A 21,790-nucleotide genomic window follows, 5' to 3' on the forward strand; every position below is an offset into this window, starting at 1 on the left:
TTCCTTCTTTCTACCTGTGTGTGTTTTTTTTTTTTTATCTCTGTGAGGTCAATTTTCCACGAGCATATATTAATAATCTCTGAAACTTTTGGTTTATAAAATGTTTATGCCACAAGTGCTTTTTATGCTCAGAGTCAAACTGAAAGAGTTGAATGAAATCATGATGATGGATGCAGATAATACATACAGTATATGCGAGATTGAGCAAACTCCAGACAAATATGGTTACAGTTTGAAAATGTAATTTGCTAAAATGCAGCTGGAGTGACAACATGTGCGAGGTTTCCTGCATCAATAAAATAATATTTACACATTTGTTTTGCAGCTCAGCCAGCACGTAACACAAAATTAAGTTGTCAACATTGACATCTCACTGGAGTCTTCTGCTTTTTTTTTTTTTTTTTTAGCTCTGAATATATGTCAGTTTATGTTAAAACGTGCCATCTGTTCAAATGTAAATGTGTTCAGAATGACCACATTGAGAGGAGCTAATATTTAAGAATCAAATAACATTCGTAAATAGTGTCCCGTTTACTTATGTGCACCATAAGGCAAGCTTGAGAAAGAAGTCGCATTGTTGCATGCATTTGTGGTCAATTGTCAAGAGGGTTGATTTCAGAAATGCTTGAAACTTTCCAAAATATCATTCTTCTATGCATTATTATTAATTTGGTAAAAACTTATACCTACATGACCCAAACTTATGCATAATGGCTAGATGGCCTAGAGCAGGGGTGTCAAACTCATTTTTACTGAGGGCCACATCAGCATAATGGTTACCCTCAAAGGGCCAGATGTAACTGTCATACAGAATAAATGTAACTAAATATAATGTAAAATAAAGGTAACTAGTCCGTAACATATTGCTAAATAACTTTCTGTATGTATTCATTATTCAAGTTACACATATTATGCATTATAGATGTAACCTGGTCCATAATGGTGTTACTTGACAAACTAATAGTTTTAAAAGTCGATATCTGGTCGGGGCAGACCTGCTCACACACCTTCAGCATGCACTACTTCAAAATCGCAACCTCAGAAAAAGACTTTGAAGCACGGGTGATTTCTTCTGCCACAATAAAACTAGCTTTCACTGCTGCATCGTTTTTGGTTGTGGCTTTTGTGAACACATTCTGCTGCGATCACAGTCTCAATCTCAGCCTTAAAGCAGCATAGACCTATTTTAACACAGATTTTTAATACCAACTAATCAGTCGTGGGCCACATAAAATGACCTGGCGGGCCACATCTGGCCCCCGGGCCTTGAGTTTGACACATGTGGCCTAGAGGCACTCGCATCAAGCAGAGGAAAAGTTGCAGGCTGCGAAGGTTTGGTATAAGCTCTCTTTTCCAACACCACAACCGTAGGGACTGTCCCCACCGTCCATGCGGCATGTCCCACCAATATTTAGAGAAAGCCAGATTGTCCCAACCAATATTAGAGACAGGACAATGTCTACGTGTGCATGAATGTTGTAAGAGGAGAGCGAGAGTGAGTGAGTGAGCTGATTTTACGAGTCACAGAGGAGATGAGAGAGAGAGAGAGCAGGTGCATGCATGTGCTGACAACACAGCAGTGAGTTTTTAGGGCCATATTTAAAGCACACTCCACCAGCTACATCCTTGCCACAACCCCTGGTTTTTAGTCTTTCTAAAACCTGTAGACTTCTGCACCAACTAACACTATAATAGACAGACTTTGATGGAAACAAGTGATGACATTTCAGTTTTCTGAAGTGCTAGTGCAGTTAAGTGCTATTTCATCCACTAACGCTGAGGAGAAAAATTGGCTGTAAAGTTTGATTAACTTAAAGCCCTTCCTGTTCAGACTGGACTGGTATTTATGCAATCATCGTTTTCACGGTATATTGAATTAGAATTAGAAATTTTACACGTACACCAATTTGTGATAGTGCATTTGAGCACTGCATTTTGCCTATTTTTATTGCACACAAGTAGTGAACACACACACACAGGCCTTCCAGGGATTTCATCTGGTGACATTCCGGTTAAAAGCCCAATTCCTCTCCATTTGGTCATGTGCTGCCCATATTGCACTGTGGCTACTTGTATCTATTCATAATAATAATAATGCATTATATTTGAAGGCGCCTTTCATGACACTCAATGTCTCTATAAGCCAGGGCAGTGTAGCAGTGAGACTAAATGCACAATGCCAGAACCCTGAAACTTTTCAGACCTTGTTCAGACTGCAGACCAAATCTAGCTTTATTTTTTTCGACGGCTAAAAAAACACATGAAATCCGATTTGTTCCTAAACTGATTCAAAACATATTTTAAATGTTTCAATCTGAACATCTCGGTCGCTATTTTAGGATTTCAAAGTGCCGCCTGCATCACTCACAGCACGACTCAACAATGTCGTAGATCCGGAGAGACAGAAGTTAATTGGAGGTGTTTTGAGCGATGGACACAGTGGTAGACAGCGGTTTGGGACAGAAACAGGCACCGATTTCTGACATGCATTCTGTTTATTTTGTTCAGACTTGTTTTTCCAGAGCACGGCCTGTAAACTACAGAAATCCATGTGGAAGCCTCGACTATAGCCGTGCTTACAAATACGATTTGGGCTGCAGTCTAAACAAGGCCTTAGTGAATAGATAGAGTCAATGAAGACTGCAGGGGTTGCTGATGTTTTGTTGCTGAAATGCAGTCAGATTGATCCTCAGTGGGATCAACACTACTAGCATTCCTTTACACAACTTTGAGTAAAAGGGAAACTGAAATCAAAGTGTGTGTGATATCTTCTCTAAATCTGCACAAAGCACAAAGCGGCTTAAAATGAGTCTGTAATCTCTTCTGACGTTCAGGTCAGCATTTCATATTATGTAAACTCGACCATGCAGTGACTTTGCCCCTTTTGCAATTCATAAATACATTTAAGAGCAATAATAAGAAAAACAGAGCTATATCTGTGCCATAGAACACTCCTCAAAAGGACAAAATGCTAAAAAAAAAAAGTCTGTACAGGGACTGAAACAGAAATTTCAAAGTCAATGACCTGAACTCGGTGCAGCCCAGTGTGAGCAGAGCTCAGGACAAATTCAGCCATATTCATGCCTCAGTTTCCTCTCCTCCAGCCAAGCCACACTGTGAGGTCACTGCACCAGCTGCAGTCCTGTGCAGACATGCAGCCTCAGGTCAGTGAGCAGCAGACAAGAGTCCGGCTCACCCACGAGACGCACTGACCCGTTTACTGCGACACATGGAAGGAGAATAACCCTTTACGTTCCAGAATGCACACACACACACACACCTTTGACAGAAAATAGCAGAAAAATTAAGTGTAAATATCATCTCACCTGAAAAAAAAAGGACACACGAACACATGCATGCACCCACCGCAGCCAAGTTTTTCAACTATCACGCTGTCATAGCAACTGCACCAATCAGTGCCGCAGGATCAGAAAAAAAAACCCCACCGTTGTAGATGTGTTTACCTAATAAATGAGTTAAGGCTGTGTGGGGGGGGGGGGACTTGTGATGCAGGGACGTTGATCTAACACACCGATTTACCCCCTGCCATTGGGTAACACAGACGTACCCGCGAGTCATGTTCGCGCAGCAGCGTGCCTCGCTGCGTGTGCAAAGCGAAAGCATGAAAGGAGGTCAGAAAACCAACTGAGAAGAGTTTTAACGTGATTAACGGCTTGGAGAGGAATTTCATCTGTCCCATATCTAATGAATAAGAGGACATCATTTTTTTTATCTTGTAATGTTACGATTGTTGAAGGCAGTTATACGTTTTCCTGAAGCCGTCGTACATCTTTCCAAAACACTTTCCAAAAAGCAACAATGCGTGACCCTTCTCTGATGTTTTCTGTTTGTTAGTTCTTAAAGTTGTGAATGCTAACGCCACTGGGGAGAGAAGGAATCAATTTGACGCGTTAAAGGTTCAGTGCTCCCATACCCCCTCCACCCATCTCCTCATCCGTGGCATGTCTGCTATCACTATGCTGGAGGCCGTGTGCTGCAGGGAAACAAATGCAGGATGTTTAAGCCCTTTCCCTCTGCACCTCTAACTTTTTCTTTTCCTCCCCTCATTAGCCTGGCACTCAGCCTGTTGTGTAGTTCTGGCACATTTCACGTTTCCATGTGTGTGTGTGTGTGTGTGTGAGTTGCCATCAGAGAATGCTGCGTGTCAATCAACCGAGACACAAATGTCAATATCTGTGTCGAAGTGGTAAAAAAAAAAATATGACAGCAGAAGTCTCAAGGCTAAGCAGATAAAGAGACGGCGTAAGCTTGACTTCTGTGTGTACTTGCAAAGACGTGCGGATTTTCCACAGTCACAGCGAGAGCAAGACGGCAAGAGACAACAAAAGTGAGAGGAGCACACAGCATGAACGGCCGGGAGAAGTGATACAGGAGTGAAAGAGTGTGAGTCAGAGACGCTGAGAGATGCGGGATAAAGAGGGCGCACGGAGGAATAAATCAATAGTGCATGGCCATGGAATGAAGGGCCGTTTGCTGCCAGTATGTGATTGACACCTCACTGGGGTGCTGTTTCGGAGATGATGCTCATCTTCACTTCCCTTTCCTGACACCTCTCTGCACCACATACTTCCTCCTCCTCCTCCTCCTCCTCCAGCACATCCTGCCAGGGCCTGGATGTTCCTCACCCCTTCTCCATCCTAAAGTAATCTTGGGTTGTTTCCTCTGTTTGTGTGCACATACAGCAAACACAGCAGTGCACAATCACAAGAACCACACAGTGCATTCCCATGCACAGCTCGAGCTCAACTATGCCGTCCTTGTCCCAGTATACAAGCACTATAGTGGGGAATCAATTTATCGAATGAAGTGTGTCTGCTTACCCTCGGCTAGGGGGTGAAATGCTCCCTTTCAGCTTGTTAGTATGAGGCGTTTTTATGGTTTAGCATGCTGCTAGTTCTTCGTGTGATGTTAACCACTGGCCTGATTTTGCCACGTTTTTGTTTGAGTGGAGTTATTTTTCTGTGTACTGGCTTCTTCTATTATTTCCAGGTAGCAGCTGGGGGTGGGAACTGTGGCCAGAGCAGTTTGAGGTCTGACTGAGCTTATAAGATAAGATAAGATAAGATAAGATAAGATAAGTCCAGCAGTGGGGGAAATTTACATCATTACACAAGCAAAGACAGTAAAGATAAAGATAATAAATTAAATTACCAAAATAAGTAAAATATATAAGGATATTAACACTAAGACTATACAAAAGTTAAAATAGAAAGTATAATGTGCATTATAGACAGTTTCCAGTATATTGTATGGAAGAGAAATTAAATTTAGCACAATTTCAGCTGGACATAATGACAGGTATTTTAAAAGTGTTACGTCAGACAACTCAAATCTTCAAATCACAAGTACTGTATATGGAGCCACATCAATAAAACAGCAACACATAAAACAATACTGTGCATAGTAGCAGCAAAGGATAGAAATACTATATTATATTGCACCACTTGCTATGTACAACACAAGAAACACAAAAAATACACAATACACAAACAATAAATTGTTTTTTCTAATGCCAGGTAGCAGATACAGCCTGTGCTACTTATGGAGTATTATACACTTTTGACTTAATGCTTGACAAGAATGTAAAAAGTTATATTCCCAAAATATTACAGATACTGTTCCTTTAACATTGCTGCAGCTCAGAGGAAATATATTGTAGGATGAAGTGGCTTTCTCGGGACCACATCTAGTGCAATTTCTCTCTCTCCTGGGAATGTCATATTTGATGTATTTTACATTAAAATAATGATTTCATCAAGGGTATAATGGAATAGGAGTGGGGCTGCTAATTATGAAGGAAATGCTGTGGGAGGAAACCTGGAACAGGCTCCTGCCCACGGTGAGACCTGTGTAATAGTCCTAGAGAGAGGTTCAATCCATGCAGCGTGCACATGTACACGTGTGAATATCTACACACGTGTTGTGAGTCCACCCTTACAGGGAGGAAGAAAGTCATAATGAAACAGATGTCTAACCAGCCTGAGGTAAGCTGCGTGTAATAGATGTTACAGAAGCTCATGAGCAGGTCTCAACACTCCCACACAAACACACACACACACATTCATGCCACGTCACACACCTACAATTTCATGTTTGGAGCCAAATGTGGCTCTAAATATACAGTATGTAGTGTTTACAGGTGATTATTGTTTTCATTTTAGAATAATTTGTCATTTATTTTACAAAAGTGACATCTTCATATTGCTGGGTTGTTGTTTTTTTCCAACTAAAAGCCCATAATCCAAGACAGTCCACTTATAATAATTACATAAAAAGGCAGAAAAGACTGACACTGATAAAGCTGGAGGTGGCAGCATTAGACATGCTATTATTGATTAATCACTCAGCAAAAAAATATGGGTCATTTCTTTTCAGCAGTTGAGAAACTTCTCAAAACCACTGTGTGCAGATGTATTGTTTGTTCGGTTGCATTTATACACGCTCGTTTCTGTTTTCTTGTTTTTCACCTGCAGCGACACTGCCATAATTTCCCCTTTCTTAAATGCTCATCAACATCCAAGACAATCAGCCAATTAACCACTTCCCTATTTCCCATGCAGGAACCTGAGCTTCGCTTCCTCAACCCACCCCCACCCCCTTCCCCCCCTCTGCCTACCCATCACTACCCAGCAGATGGCAGCGGGACAGATCTATCATTACTCGTGAGCAGTGTGTCACGTCTGTCACCCATCTTGGCGAAGCGTGCAGTGCCTCAGGGCATGTCCATGCCACCACCTGTGCCAGGGAGCATGGGCATGTCAGCTGCTGCACCTTCAGTTGCTACAGCTGCAGATGTTACTCATTTGCAGGTTAATGCATTTTTTTTTGGGGGGGGGGGGCTGTGTTAGTGTGCTGGTGTGTGAAAAGCAAACCAGCCATACAATTAGAGGAGAACAGATTAGGGAGCTTTATACTGGGCCTGGGTATCGTGATACTCGGGGCAGTTTCCTCAATCCCCACTACTTTGCACATTTTTAGATGTTTCCCTTTTCCAACACACTGGTTGAAATAGTCAGCTCATCAGCAAGCGCTGCAAAAGTCTGCTAACAACCCATTTGTTTGAATCAGGTATGCTGGACCAGGGAAATATCTCAGGGCAGTGGTTCCCGAGAAACACTTTACTAGTGTGTTTGATTTGTCTTGTGATTCTGATGTATGACCCTATTCTAACCCCTAAGTATTGTAATGCAATAGTATCGATAATTGCAGTGTTATTTTCCTCCTCAAACCAAAACTGAATTATATATATTTTTTGAGACATATTTCCAAAATCAATGCACCTTTGCCTACTGGGCCAGTGCTGTAAAAAATGTAAAATGCTGGGCCAAAATTAATGGAGATGCTCAAAACAGGACATAACACAAATGTGAGTAAACCACGTTATGATAACTGTTTCTGTTCATCTAGCACAATTCTGGGGTAGAAAACAGTCTAAAAAGGTTTTGATATATCTATTGTTCAGTTGGCACTACAGTTGCATGTAAAAGTGTAGTTAGAAAACAGCTTCTTACGGTGAAAATGCTGTTGTTGTTCTCGATCGTTGTCCGTCTCTGGCAGGCGTACTGAGAAACTACGGCCACGGCAGTGGGTGTAGAACCTTCACTGGGGAAGGTGTCCTGTGTGCAAAGATAATCAGAGATGCATAACCACATACAGTATATTTGAGCTTACGCGGCACTGTTGACAGGCTAAATGTGTGTAGGGTTACTGCTGATAGCACAGAGCCGAGCGTTCAAATTGAATTACATAAAAATGTAGCCATTTGCCATGGAGAAGTTATTTTCATGACTGTGTCTCCAGGGCAACAGGCTAATGACACTCATCTCACAGTCTGGTGGCATCCAAATCCATTACACTACCTAACCCATGGCATTACAAATCTGCTTGCCATCATCCAATTTGCCTCCTGTAAATTGCCTTTTCATTCTGTGGAGAAAACAGTCCCCCATTTGTAAAATATGTGTCAAAAGGATTACCAATGTAATATTAATATTCTTGCAGACAATTAGACACCACACAAGGGAACATTGTGTCCTGAAAATTACCCATGGAATAGGAGGGAGGAACAGTGGGAAAAACAGAGAGGGGGAGGAAGAAGAGGAAGAGAGAGGAGGATGGAGTGATTGTCACCCGACCAGATTGACTGGAATCAATGCTGCTGAAGGAACAGGAGTGTCTCAAAAAGATAATGAAAAGAGCTACTACCGCTCACAGTGCCGGGCTGAATCAATCAGTAAAGGGATTAAAAATTGTTCATCATTTATTCTATGCCAGGAGCACTTCCTGTCCCCCCCCCCCCCCCCCCCAAAAAAAAGAAGAACTGTCTCTATATTTCACCTCACATTTTCTTTCTGCCAATCAAAAGTAAAACTGCCTTAGAAATTCCCTAACTGAGCTCCATGTAAATACAACAGGAATTTCTCCCTCACTGGCCATGGTTATTATTATAAAGACCTATACGATTGTGGAAGCTGATGCTCTCAGACAGACCACAGAGGCAGCTTTTCCCCATTGTGTCCTTCCCACTTAACAAACTCGCGGACGTGGTTTACATTTCTCAACATCTGCTTAGTAGAAGCAAAAAAAAAAGGCACAATATGTGCAGAACATCACCCACTCTCCTTATCACTATAGGAGCCGCGAGCCTGTACTTCCCTTCATGATAATGCCTGTCACACTGGCAGCAGTGCACTGAGTAATGAGTAAGTAAAATCCTCCCAGGCTGCTGAGCAGGTCAGACATCAGACAGGGATTTCACAATGTAAAGGTCCAATGAATAAGAAGAAGTAACATCTAATGGTGAAACTGCAGATGGCAACAAACACTTGCAAACTTGTACTGGAGGAAAGTATTGGCTTTCATATAACAGAAAGGTAACTCTTGCCATGTCTCTGATATTCATTTTTTTTTTACTGTATATTATTATTTAGTGAGTCGACCGAAGATGTAGTTTCCTGGAGTCAGAGATGAGTTAAGTTGAAAAGCTTTATTGGAAGCAACTCAGATCTGAGGAGAACTGAGACAATGCCGAACATAAAGCAAGCAAAATATGAAGAGGCGAGTTCTGTAGACAACAAACTGGAGCCAGTGCCCCAAGGCCCCTAGGATTAGATAGTTGTGGCACGCAACGTCCTGAATTGTTTAGTCTTGTGCTCAGGAATGGGAGCTGATAACTTTAGAGAAGGCCGAATAATGTTTTTCCCTTACACAGATTATCTACTTTATTATTGTATTATTTTATTGTATATTTTAGTTCAATTAATTTTTTTTGCCTATTTTACTCTTTTATTGATATATGTATATTTAGCTCTTGTTTCCACTCATGCTGTATTTCTACCGTACTTTGCATGGAGCATCTGGAACAAAAACAATTTCCCCCCCCAAGGGTTAATAAAGTATTCTGATTTCTACAGTAAGCTTAAGCTTCGTAATGTTAAATGCGCATATGTTTGACCTGCTGTAGAAAGTCTGTATAAACGGCTCAATCGAAGGCTTTTCCAAAGCACTTACTTGAGAATAGTATATTAAATGTCTGGCAATAAACCCTCCTAAATGTTACACACTGGACCTTTAAGGAAGGCCCTTCACCTATAACGATTATAATATACTGCATATAAAATGCATTATTATTATTATTAGTTATTACTATTATTATTGTAGTAGTAGTAGTAGTATACACTTACCCATACTGTCCCTCTTAAACATCCCTGTCTGCTGACTGAGGAGTTTTCATAAACCAGATTCAAAAATCGAATCATTTCCATCTTTGTTCTCTTCAAGCAAATAAATAATGGGACCTTATCGACTTCCTGTAGAATATGTATGATTGTGAAACCCATTGTATCCCGAGACACTCAAACAGCCGGAGGCAGAAGTAGCCAGTTTGTGTGGAACATTTGATCTCCACGTGCTATCTTAAATGGATCTATCTCTCCCGCCGTGCATTACCTTGTTTGCTTCAGGGAGGAAACGGTATCACAAAACCCACAGAGAATTGGGTCTACGGTTACCTGGGGAGATGGGTCAATAAACGGCAGCGTGGCATCATTAGCTTTGCCACTTATTGATGCGGTTAACTACAGTGGCGCTACTAATGTGTCACACTCTCGCGGTTATATGGAAGCAATGCTACTGCAAAGCAAACGCTTTTGCAAGGTATTTCACAAAGCACAATGCCACAGCGACTGTTAATGCCATCGCTGTCTTGTGAAAACATAGATGGAACCTGGCAAGCGTGACTCTCCGGGAGGTGAGTGGGGGGTTTTTTTCCCTCAAAAGAGAAAACATTAATTTCTTTATTTTGCGTCCATATGCTGCATGGCCCTCATATCCACTGGGGGAAAAAAAGGAAACTGGTGTGTTTCAGTTAGTGGGCTGATCAGAGTCATGCCATCCAGCTATTTGGCCCTCTTGTGCAATCGTGGGTATGTTTCTGTTGCTGTTAGCGAGGTGAAATGCAGTACTATGAACAAAGAAGTGTGGTGGTGCAGAGCTAAGATTATATTCAAATACATACAATACATATTTGTTTTTCATTACTATGGAAAAACATCCTGTTTGGTTTGCATCTATTGTCGACTGTATTTGCCCAGAGGTACAGTACTGTGCAAAAGTTTCAGGCACCACCAGCTCTGTTGTTTTTTGTGTCTGTCAAATTCTGTGATCATGGGAATTTGGAATGAAGTGATGCGACTTAACAAACCTGGTGTAATAGACGTTTTTTACAGCAGATATTTCTTTAAATTAAAAAGTAGGACAAACACAGGAACATTAATTAAAGGTGCATTATGTAATAAATCTCAAGCAACTGGCCATGAAATCCACCTAATATGTCTCAGAGACTCAGGAATAATATTCATATAACAAACTGAACTCATCAACAACAACAGTACAGCCAAAATATTTGCATTAAAAAAATCTTTTGCAGACTGCAAATCATGTTTTGACATGTGGCGCCACCTACCGCCGTCTACCAATCATTGCAGTCAGTAGAGTCTCAGCTGCCGAGCAACCACGGGTTGCCAGTTACGTCAGGAAACGAAACCTAAAAGACCTCGATATTTTGAATTTGAATGTAGTACCTGTTTTTGGCCACATTCTTACATATGGCACTTTTAAGGTTCCACTCCAGTATTAACAGAGCTGTGTTATTGTTCAAGTGTAAGGGTAGATCATGCTAAATACTTGACACCTGTGGAGGATGTTCTGAGTTGTTGTTTTTTTCAGAATTTTTTTTTTCATTTTATTTTATTTATTTATTTATTTATTAAAAAAAAAAAAACTGCATACATATTTTCTGGATGTGTTCCAGTAAAGTGATCATCGCTGAGAACAAATCTAATAGTGGCCTAAGACTTCTGCACAGTACTGTATCTCTCACACACATGCATACCACACACACATACCTGAATGCGATGTCTGGTCTCTACAGCAACAGGTCTCCCCTCTCTCATGCTGTCAGTGAACCAGCCGATGTTTAACACGTGCATGCCGGGTAAATTCTTCAGATCACACCCCCGGAGCCATGACCACAGCGATGAAGCCTGGTGATCCTCCGACACGACGTGAGTGACCACATCGCTGCAGAGAGGAGGCGAGAGGAGGCGAGAACTGTCAGGCACTTCCACACAGTACAGTAATTGTTTCTAATCGGGCACAGAACCAAGTGTGTTACCTGTAAACTAACTATAATTTATTTTTAGTTTTTAGTTTGTTGGGGGGGAAGCTGTGTACATAACATTAGCATAGTATTGCCATTGCCTTTTATGCTCATGAGGCTCATTATCAAACAACATAACAGTGTTTGAGCATGGTACAGACACAGAACATCATTAGCATTTATTTGCCTCCGTTCTCCATGGGATCCTGCCAAATGTAACTCTAATTTGCACTATCTTTTTACTTCTGTTTTGGTCTCCACCAACTGCTGAATTAATTTCCACTGTGAACAAAAAAAATAAGTTTCTTGGGCAAAATACCTCCCAGCTGTGTCAAAAACATATAAAAGATGCGGTCAGTCTGAAGCAAAAGAGTTCAGATGTGGAACAGAACATGAAAATGAAAATTGAATATAATGAGTACACACATAAAAGACAATAGTGGTTTTACCAACTAAAATATCATCTAAAGCTTGATGTCACATATTTAGACAGACACCCAACCCAAGACTGAGCAAAGAGCACAGACAAATACAGAAGTCTCTATTGGGGAAAAAACCCAAAAGTGTTTTAACCTAACCTAATGCTATAACAAATGTGCACAGTACTGTCTAAGCAAATAAAAGCTGTGAATCCATATTCAGAGCTTATAAGATTTGCTTCTCTGTTGGATTTATCAAAGTAGAACTATTGCATCTTGGCCTCAGCAGGTTTAGAGAATGGAAAAAAAGTGCAAATGATACTTTTGAAATGCTGCTCAGATCTCAGCATCACGGTCTCACTAGTGCTGTTTTGGGCTCACCGCTGTGCGAACAACAATCAGCTCAGACCCTCAGTGCCTCCCTCCTCTGTTTGATAACTCAACTCATTCAACCAGGGCCCTTCTCTCTGTGCAGCTCTGCAGAGACTTTTAACAGACCTTTTATCACACTCTCCTCCCCTCAGCTTCCTGCAACAGTGTTTAAGTACCGTAGCCAATCAGAGCGCCCAGCCGTGCATAATTACCCTCAGCATACTCCTCCTCTTCCTCTCTCCTGATGTGGGTAAATCAGTAGAAAGACTCCTTAGGGGAAGTCCCAGCAGAGCTCAGGCTGAAGCCTAATTGACCAAATCACTGATGAAACTAATCCTCTATCTGCTTGGCATATCAGTTGAACCAATGATGGTCCATTAAAATGAAAAGAAAAAAAAAAATCTCTACTAGTACAAAGACGTTGACCTCCAGCATAAACATATTAAAGGTAGCTAAAGGGCAAAAAAATCCTAAATTCGATAGAGATTTGGCTTTGAGGTTTGATTTTCCTCTCAGCTCAGGTGTGGAGTTGCTGTGCTGGAACAAGATTGAAGATTTAAAGTAGGAAAAAAAGCTATGTTGACCAAGATGTATGACTTGGATCCGTATCTTAATACATACCCACAAAGAATGTAAAACAGCAGATTGGCATGCAAATGAGCTTGAATGGAGCCAAGCACCAGATTGAATCAGTGGGATTCTGAGCCCAGACACAAGGGCAAGCTAAAGTCAATGGGCTTTGATATGGAGAAGTGTCTTGATCTCATCTCCTTTTAGCAGCTAACCTTCTACGTGTTCCAAAAGGGCAAAACAACAACCAAATCAAAGAGAGTATGTCCACAACAGCAGGGTTTTATCATTATGCCTTTAATGTGGCTGTTCCCCTGTGACACATCTTGGAGTGAGACCACATGATTACGGTAAGAGTGTTAATGAAAAGTAATTCAGTAGCAAAATATCTCAACATAATAAGATTGAGGCGGACCTAGACCGGAAGTTCCAATGTTTTTTTAGTGTGTAGCTGCGTCATTACCTCGTTTACGAAACCCTGAAGTTTCAAAACAAACAGTTCAGCCATTGCTGAGAACGCTGTGTTTAATTGTAATCTCAGGCTCAGCGAGATCTCCCTTCCGGTTACGTAAACCGGCAGTTCTGAACAGCAGATCCTCCTGCTCCGGGCACATCCGGTTGCGTACATTGAACCGCAGAAGAAGAAGAACGTCCGTTGTGGAGGTGTTTCATGAGCGACAGTGTCTTCTGACTCTGGTCAGACTCAAAGTCATAAAAGGGACTGCAGCGGGGAGTTGTGACGAAGCTATTTTTAAACATTGTTAAAACAATGTTTTGATAATGAGTAGTAGTGCATCCACCGTTCCAGAGGGGGGAGCTGCGCTTCTGAGAGCTGGTGTGCTGATTATGTCACTTCCGGGTATTGGCCAATCACAAGTCAGTTGGGAAGGCTCTACGCTGGCTGGCCAATCACAACACGCTCTGTCTTCTGGGTGTGAGATTTCAGTCTTAAACACCATGGCTGAGACGAGCGTCAGTGAGGGGAGATTTTGATCGGCTCGTCTGCAGAAAATAGCAGGTTTTGAACGATAAAAACAAGTAAATGTATGTAAGTAGACCTCCATAACTAACATATTATGTGCAACAGGACCACTCTATGTGAGCTTTAAGACAGATATACACTGCAGCTACACTTCTATATAATAACTACAAGAGCAACATTTTCCTTTGTTTTTCATCACTGGAGCATGTGAATCACTTTTTATGACGGGCCGGGTGCTGCTTCAACCTGTCAGAGTTCACTGCGCACTTTAAATCCACTGAAATCGACCGATATATCGCAAAACTTGATGGCCTGAATATATCTGGTCCTTATAATGCCAAACAATGTTAGTATTAGTAAAGTAACGTAATAAATAATGCGAATAATCTTTTTTAACATTGCTGTGCGGACTATCTGGTAAATCATGGCCTCACATAGATTTACTAAGAGTTAACCAAAAGCATCTCTCTCTAGATGTGTGGGGATCTAATAAAACGCTCTCTTAGTCTGTGTCGGACTGTTTTGGCATCCCTGGGCACAACAGCACCATTTTTTCTTTTATGATGAAAACAGCCAGCGAAGAGGTGGGTTGTCTGATATATTGTCTGAGTTATGTGTTGTAGAATTGCGTTGTTTCCTGCCAGAGGGCGTAACCTTAACCTAACCGAAGATCCTATGGCTCTTTTTTTTTTTAAAGTAATCCAAAATAAAGTGATTTCAACCTAATAATAAATTCCAAAGTCCAGTGTGTAAGACTTAGTGCAATCTGATGGCAAGACTGACTGGCCTTCTGGTCAATGTAAAACGTTTGGGGAGTCAAGTTGCATTTCCACTAGTGTAGTACCTGGTACCATGTACGTTTTTTAGTACCTGGCGAGATTCCATGAGCGCTGAGTAGGTACTAAGCGTGACATTGCCACACTGCTGGAGGCCACTGATTGGTCAGAGTGCCATCACAGGAAGAGACATCCGACACAAGAATCAAGCCGAACAATGCCCAACTGTAGATCGGTTAAAAACATTTACTCCAACATTTACCAGGGAAATTTTTCTAATATTTAACAGAGGAGTCTGGTGTATTTAGCGACAGCACTGCCGATCGTGAGCGGCATTACAAACCCTGCCGCTGTATTTCAGTCCAGCGAGTGTCAGACGGAGTCTGTGCTCCTCTTATATAAACACAAAATATCAGCCTACTTAAAGGGATACTTCACCAATTTGCATGTGGCTTTGTATTGCTAGAATAGCAGTAGTATTTATTTATTTTTTTTTTTTTTTTTTAAATGTAAGTTTAAATCTGTTCTCCCTTTTCCAAATTTGCCCTACTGTGAGTCAAATGATGTGAAAAGTATCCCTTTAATTCAAGGCCCTTGCTGCAAAAACAAAGCCATTTTTTTACAATTATACCTTATACACATATTCTGTGTGTGCCAATACACCCTCCTAATGGTATATACTGGACCAGTTCAATAAGCAGCAAGTTGTAACTTTGGTACACTAAATTAACTGTTGCCAGCCGGAAATGTCAAGGCTGCTTTTGTCTAGTCCTTTTTTTATACAATTTGAAAAATCACCAACAATTAAGAGCAGTGAATTCTTTTTGCTTATACGTCCACCATAAACTGAATAGCGTACTGTAGCCTACAACCAAAATCTTGATGTGCATTTCCTGTGACTAAAGGGGACAGGACTAAGCACCAGTTAATTATTAATTATGATCCCCACACCTCCTAAATTAAAAACGCTAAAGAGTGATGATTATATTGTAAATTGTGCTACAACGCTAAAGGCCACATGTATGTGTGTGTGTTTTTGCCATTTATGAAAGAACATTTATTGCAGCTCATCAATCAGCCAGGAAAAGTGTGTCAATATCAGGATCCAAGTTCACGGATGGCTTGAAATTAGGTCGAGTGGAGAATGACGCGTGTGTGTGTGTGTGTGTGTGTGGGTATGTGAACGTGAGTGCACAGAGGAATGAACACACACACACAAACGCCGTATCAGACATATGTTCAAGGCAGCGTGCCTATGATTTGTGTAAGGCTAGAATGGGGGACGTGTTGTTATCAAACTGCAGCTGATATCAGTTTTGTCGGCTTGCAGAATTCATGTCAGTTTGAGGCTGGCACGCTCCACTTCCTGTCGTTGGTTTCAAACAATCATATCTAGCCAAGTGTAACCATAGGCGAGCTCAAGCTGTGTTTCTGGGAATGTTGCCATAGCCAAGCTGGTACACGGCTGGGAGGACATGCATTTAAGCACTTTCACACATACACCTGTTGGTTATTCTATACTCAAGAGGACCCCTTCATCGACATCACACAGACACTTTAACATCTTAAGGTAAATTTAATTTGGGGGAAAAACTGGCCTCACTGTTAAACTCACACATTTGCTCAACGGTGGAGATTAAAGTTATTTAATTTTTATTTTTTTTGCCTCTGAGATGTTGTGGATGTCAAGCAGCAGAAGCTTCTGCTGCGTTCACAGATAGGATTTTAAGAGATACTTTCAATTAGAGACAGAAAAAAATAGCCACATCGTTTCCATAATTACCTTAGAATAGATGATTCATCATAGCAAGAAACGAGCTCACTAAATATCTCGCCTCCTGTGCAACTTAACAGAAAACTTTCACCAAACTCATTAAAAAGATTATGTGGCCTCTGTTCCTGCTTCCTTCCAATGTGTTTTAGTTCTCTCACTGCCGACAAGCCGTGGCTCGTTCAGCTACAGCTTAGTTCAGCTCTAAGATATGGCTCATGGGGGAAACACTCTAAGGTGTAGCAGAGGCAGGATGGATGCCCCCAACTCTTCTTAATTAAGTATTCATGAGACAACAGTGGCTTTATAATTAGTCAATTGAGTCCTAACTTCATAAAAAAAAAGCTTTCATATAAATGGTTTTTAGATAATGTCAAGAAGTAATACTATCTCACTGGAGGACTTTGGTTTTAATAATGTTGTGAACATTTTATCCATGTAAAAACTGTCTCTGGTTGGACTTTGATTGTTAAAATTACAGACATGTCCATCTATGCCAGGGTTCTCAAACCGGGGGTCCGGGGGCCACATGCGGCCCCCGATCGATTACATGTGGCCCCCCACTTAATATCTTGTGATAATGAAAAACTTGGCCCACGACCTCACCGTCTTTTAAACACAATGTGTAGCTGAGGTACAGCTGCCAGCGAGGTGATAGAATATACATTTGCTAGCAATGTTTTTATAACAGTAATAAGACATTTGGTCATTATTATCCCACTGTTAAAGGTGCCATATGTAAGAATGTGGCCAAAAACAGTTACTACATTCAAATTGAAAATACCAAGGTCTTTTAGGTTTCGTTTTCTGACGCAACTGGCAACCCGTGGTTGCTTGGCAGCTGAGACTCTACTGACTGCAATGATTGGTAGACGGCGGTAGGTGGCACCACATGCAAAAACATGATTTCAAAACATAAACATGATTTGCAGTCTGCAAAAGATTTTTTTTAATGCAAATATTTTGGCTGTACTGTTGTTGTTGGTGAGTTCAGTTTGTTATATGAACATTATTCCTGAGTCTCTGTGACATATTAGGAGGATTTTATGGCCAGTTGTTTTAGATTTATTACATAATAACGGCTCCTGGTACGAATTTTAAATACAGTTGTCCACACTATTATTTATGTAATTTTAAACAAATGTCTGTTTTTGATATTTATACATTAATAGTAGTATTAAGTATACGAGTGATATCATGATGCAATATTGTGAACAATTGTTTTTTTCCCCACTTTTTGTTCTCTCGGCCGGCCCCCTCTTGACCACAATAGATGCGCATTGGCCCCCAGGTCATTTGAGTTTGAGATCCCTGATCTATGCCACTTAGACCGCTTTTAAAGACACTAATGGTAAATTGCATAATGTACATAAGCACAGTAGTGGAACCAGGATAAGTGGTTACTGGTTTTTAATTGGGATCCAAATGCCAAATACATGCCACCAAAATAGTACTCTTAAAAGACAAGATCAAACCACATGGCTGCTACTTAGCTGAAGATCACAAACCCAGAAAATATTCCCCAAACTCTACATTAACATAAAAGTATACACTTCACATTCAAACACTTGAAGGAACCAAGTCTTTTTCAGTCAGTAGACAACAAAATGGAATGGTTTTTTTTGTTTTTTTCCAACCTGAGGATGTCGATGACAATAAACCCCTTCGACCTGGCCAGTCCGGTTAGAAAGCTTCTCCTGCTGTGTCCCATTTTCCTCTCCACCAGGTACAATCTGACATTGTGAAACTTCACCTCCTCACACCTGGGAACACTGGCTTCTACTGGTCTCGGCCTTTTCCTCAAACGAGGCACAATGGGAGTGTGGAACATTTCTCTGTTTGACAAGCTATCCAAAGTATTTTTGAACCACTAGGACTTTCTAGTGTTGTAAGGCTTTTTTGTATCACTGTGGCACTTCACTTCCTATATATATATAAAAAAAAACACCCACTCTGATAAAGCCACAGTTGTTTATTTGACAGTTGTAGTTTTTCTTTTCTTTTTTTTTTTTCTATGCCCTTCATGGAACTAGTTGTCAGTTGAAGCAGGGGTTGGTGAGAGTTGGCAAGTCGGAAAAGCTTCTGGAAACAGGTGTTGAGGATTTGGTGTTTACCAAAAACCACCTGCAAACTTCACAAGACTGAGGGTGTGGAGGGGCGGAAAAAACATCCGTTGGCAAGATTATATTCCATTCCAGTAAAGTTTTTTCTGCATTTATAGGAAGTAAACAAACGGTTCTTACAAAGCAAGCGATAAATTCCGTGCAGTTTCAACTCCACTCCTCAAAGATGCCTGAATTGTGTCACCTACGAAAACCCCTCACAGCTGTCCTACCATGTCCAGTTTGTCTCGCCGCTCACCGTCTCATTATGTCTGGACCAAGGCTGCACCATCTGCTCTACTGCTTTAATTAGCTTGACTGTCTAAAGTGAGTGCCTTTACCTGAGATCCTACAAACTCATACAGCCCTTTACACACATACAGGTACTGTATATAATGAGCCACCGATGACCAGGGTAAGGAATGGCATATGTGGTGGTCAGGAACATGAAAGAAATTGGATTTAATCGGTTTCCCTTGCCTTTTGTTTCCAAGGAGAATAGTAAAATGTGATGCATGTGCTTCACTAATCCAAATAAGAATGATTTGTTGATTAAGGTGAAGGAATAAAACATCATAACAGGCCTTGATTAGACATTACATCTAATTACCACTCTTTTCGGTAGTTTAACAAGCACACCTTGATTCTGTCTGCTACACACAAAATATTACACAGCTCTCATTAGCACTGAGTTCTGAGGGTTAATGGGTGTCAAAGGACAGACACAACTAATTGTTTGACGATTTAGTGCCCAATCACTCAACTGCATACGTGGGTGCTGGCCTGCATCCAAACAGAGTCCAATGAAAGTGTAACATCCCTGAGACGAATGGTTCTCGTGCTGCCAGGAGAAATCACTGCAAGGGAAAATAAATGTAATCTATCTTTATACATTAGCGCTGTGAGCGCATAATAAAATTGCATAATAATTATCAAAGAAAGGACAGTGTGTCAGGAAATGACAAACTCAGCTAAATGTTGATTTTGAGTTAAAAAAACAACAACAGGACGTTATATAAAATAGGATAGAAAATGTGAACAAAACTATCCTAAAGATACCAAGGTTGAGTGAATATTTTTAGATAATTAATCAGTACTATCACAGTGTTGTTAGAATAAGCTAAAATAGTACCTCAATATTTAATAATTATTATTTGCAGGCTATTTGCAGTCAGCAGTCGAAACTCTCATTCTACTTTGAATAGAGAGCAGCATCAACCAATAACAGAGCTGAAAGAGAGTAAATAAGTGACCCAAACCAAAACCATCCAGAAACGTAGCCTGACTGTGTACTGCAGACATGCTACGTGATACACAGGTATATAGCTTATACCCACTAGAAAGGGTGCAGGATTTCTGTATAACCACTTAAAAATGTGCAATGGTACGTATCAACTTTGGGTTGTTGTTTTTTAACAGAAATGTCAAATAATGTGAGCATGGCTGTCGTTTCCATTAAAAACACAAATTAAATATAATAAAATTCACCATGCTCTTTTTGTACGTTATTGTGCTGCCAGTCTAGCGACCTATGGTGCTTTGAGTGTGCTTTTTTGTTCACGTGACTGGGGGAAAGTGTTCTGGACTGGACATGTCCAACCACAGCACTTTACTGTCCCTACACGCTAATGCATCACAGTTATAAACATAGAAGCGAAGGGGAAATGAAAAGGAAGTGACACTTTTTGAGTGTTTTCAACAACCTGTTCCCGAATCTACAGACATTTTAGAGCAGTTTGTGTCTGCAGAAAATAATACCTCCGCTGTAGTTGCAAGTACGAGTCGGGAGCCTGATCCTAAAAATACTCTGTCATTTGTTATGTCCACTCCATAAGCAAGCTAACTGCATGCAGACGCTTATATGATCATATCAAATAATAACTAAAAATGTATTTGTTTAGGAGGTGGAACACACATTTTCAATATCGGACAATCATGTTTGTGAGAATGTAAAATTGTGATTGTGAGAAAAATACAACCGTACTTAAAGGTGCATTATGTCATAAATCTTAACCAACTGGCCATAAAATTCAGACTCAGGAATAATATTCCTATAACATACTGAATTCACCAGCAACAACAGTACATCCAAAATATTTGCATTAAAAAAAAATATTTTGCGGACCACAAATAATTTTTTATGTTTTGAAATCATGTTGTGGCATGTGGCGCCACCTACCGCCGTCTACCAATCATTGCAGTCAGTAGAGTCTCAGCTGCCGAGCAAACCACGGGTTGCCAGTTACATCTGAGCTAAAATGGCGGAGAAAATGAATCCTAAAAGATCTCGGTATTTTGAATTGAGCGTAGTAACCGTTTTTGGCCACATTCTTACATATGGCGCCTTTAATGTCTAGGTTTATTTCTAGCATTACAGCCAAAATACACTGTTTGCGGAACGGTTGCGTTGCATCACCAATCCGGGAGAGGAAGTAGTAAATTAAAACATCCGGTTTCCTTTTAAGAATAAAACATCCCCCCGTTGACACTTTATCACTTAACTTCATTAAAGAAAGCATCAAGAATGCAAGTCCAGCATGCTCCTATTTCTTCGGTTGATAGAAATACTGCTCTTTTTGTCGTGTTTACAGCATATACAGTGTACTTCCGTGCAAGAAGTACCACAAGAAAACCTAGTCTCACAAATTGAATGTAAAATATATCTGTTTAAAGCTACTACAACTATAGCTTTATTATGTTACATGTAAATAAGCCTCAATTTGCCACTGACACCTGACTTTAACTTGCAAGTATGTTTTATTTTTGTTAAATACTTTTAAATCAAGGGTCTAATTGCCTCACCTATAGGAGCAATGCAAAGGATGCTACAATTTGTTAGCTACCATGAGGCAGCAAGACAAGCCAACATATGTTATGTTATGTTATGGCTAAATGAAACGATAAAGCACCCTGCTGTAGTCAGTGGCACATTATGTCAGTGTTATTCTAATAGGTGCATTATCAAGGTAGTGATATGCATCAACAAGGTGCGAAACTCTGCAAACGTTCTGCTCGTTACACACAGATGGTTGATGTATGCACTTTTACTTTCATTCGTCTGCAGACAAGCGCTCACCGTTAGAACCTGGGTGATGAAACAAAACCTCAATACCTGGAG

The 21,790-nt window shown here is 40.7% G+C and overlaps 1 protein-coding gene across 1 annotated transcript in view; it reads right to left on the bottom strand.

Moving 5' to 3' along the window:
• dntt (deoxynucleotidyltransferase, terminal) overlaps positions 1 to 18,401 on the bottom strand; it is a gene marked incomplete at both ends in the record, with an annotated part of 78,852 nt that extends 60,451 nt beyond the window's left edge. The window contains 3 exons of the mRNA XM_083897797.1: positions 7,533 to 7,637; positions 11,427 to 11,601; positions 18,208 to 18,401. Coding sequence (XP_083753923.1) covers positions 7,533 to 7,637; positions 11,427 to 11,601; positions 18,208 to 18,401 — 474 coding nt within the window. The remainder of the gene's footprint in view (positions 1 to 7,532; positions 7,638 to 11,426; positions 11,602 to 18,207) is intronic.
• Between the last annotated feature and the right edge of the window lie 3,389 nt (positions 18,402 to 21,790).

The sequence above is a fragment of the Microchirus variegatus genome (genome assembly GCF_963457635.1).
Source record: "Microchirus variegatus genome assembly, chromosome: 11".
In the NCBI taxonomy this organism is placed as follows: Eukaryota; Metazoa; Chordata; class Actinopteri; order Pleuronectiformes; family Soleidae; genus Microchirus; species Microchirus variegatus.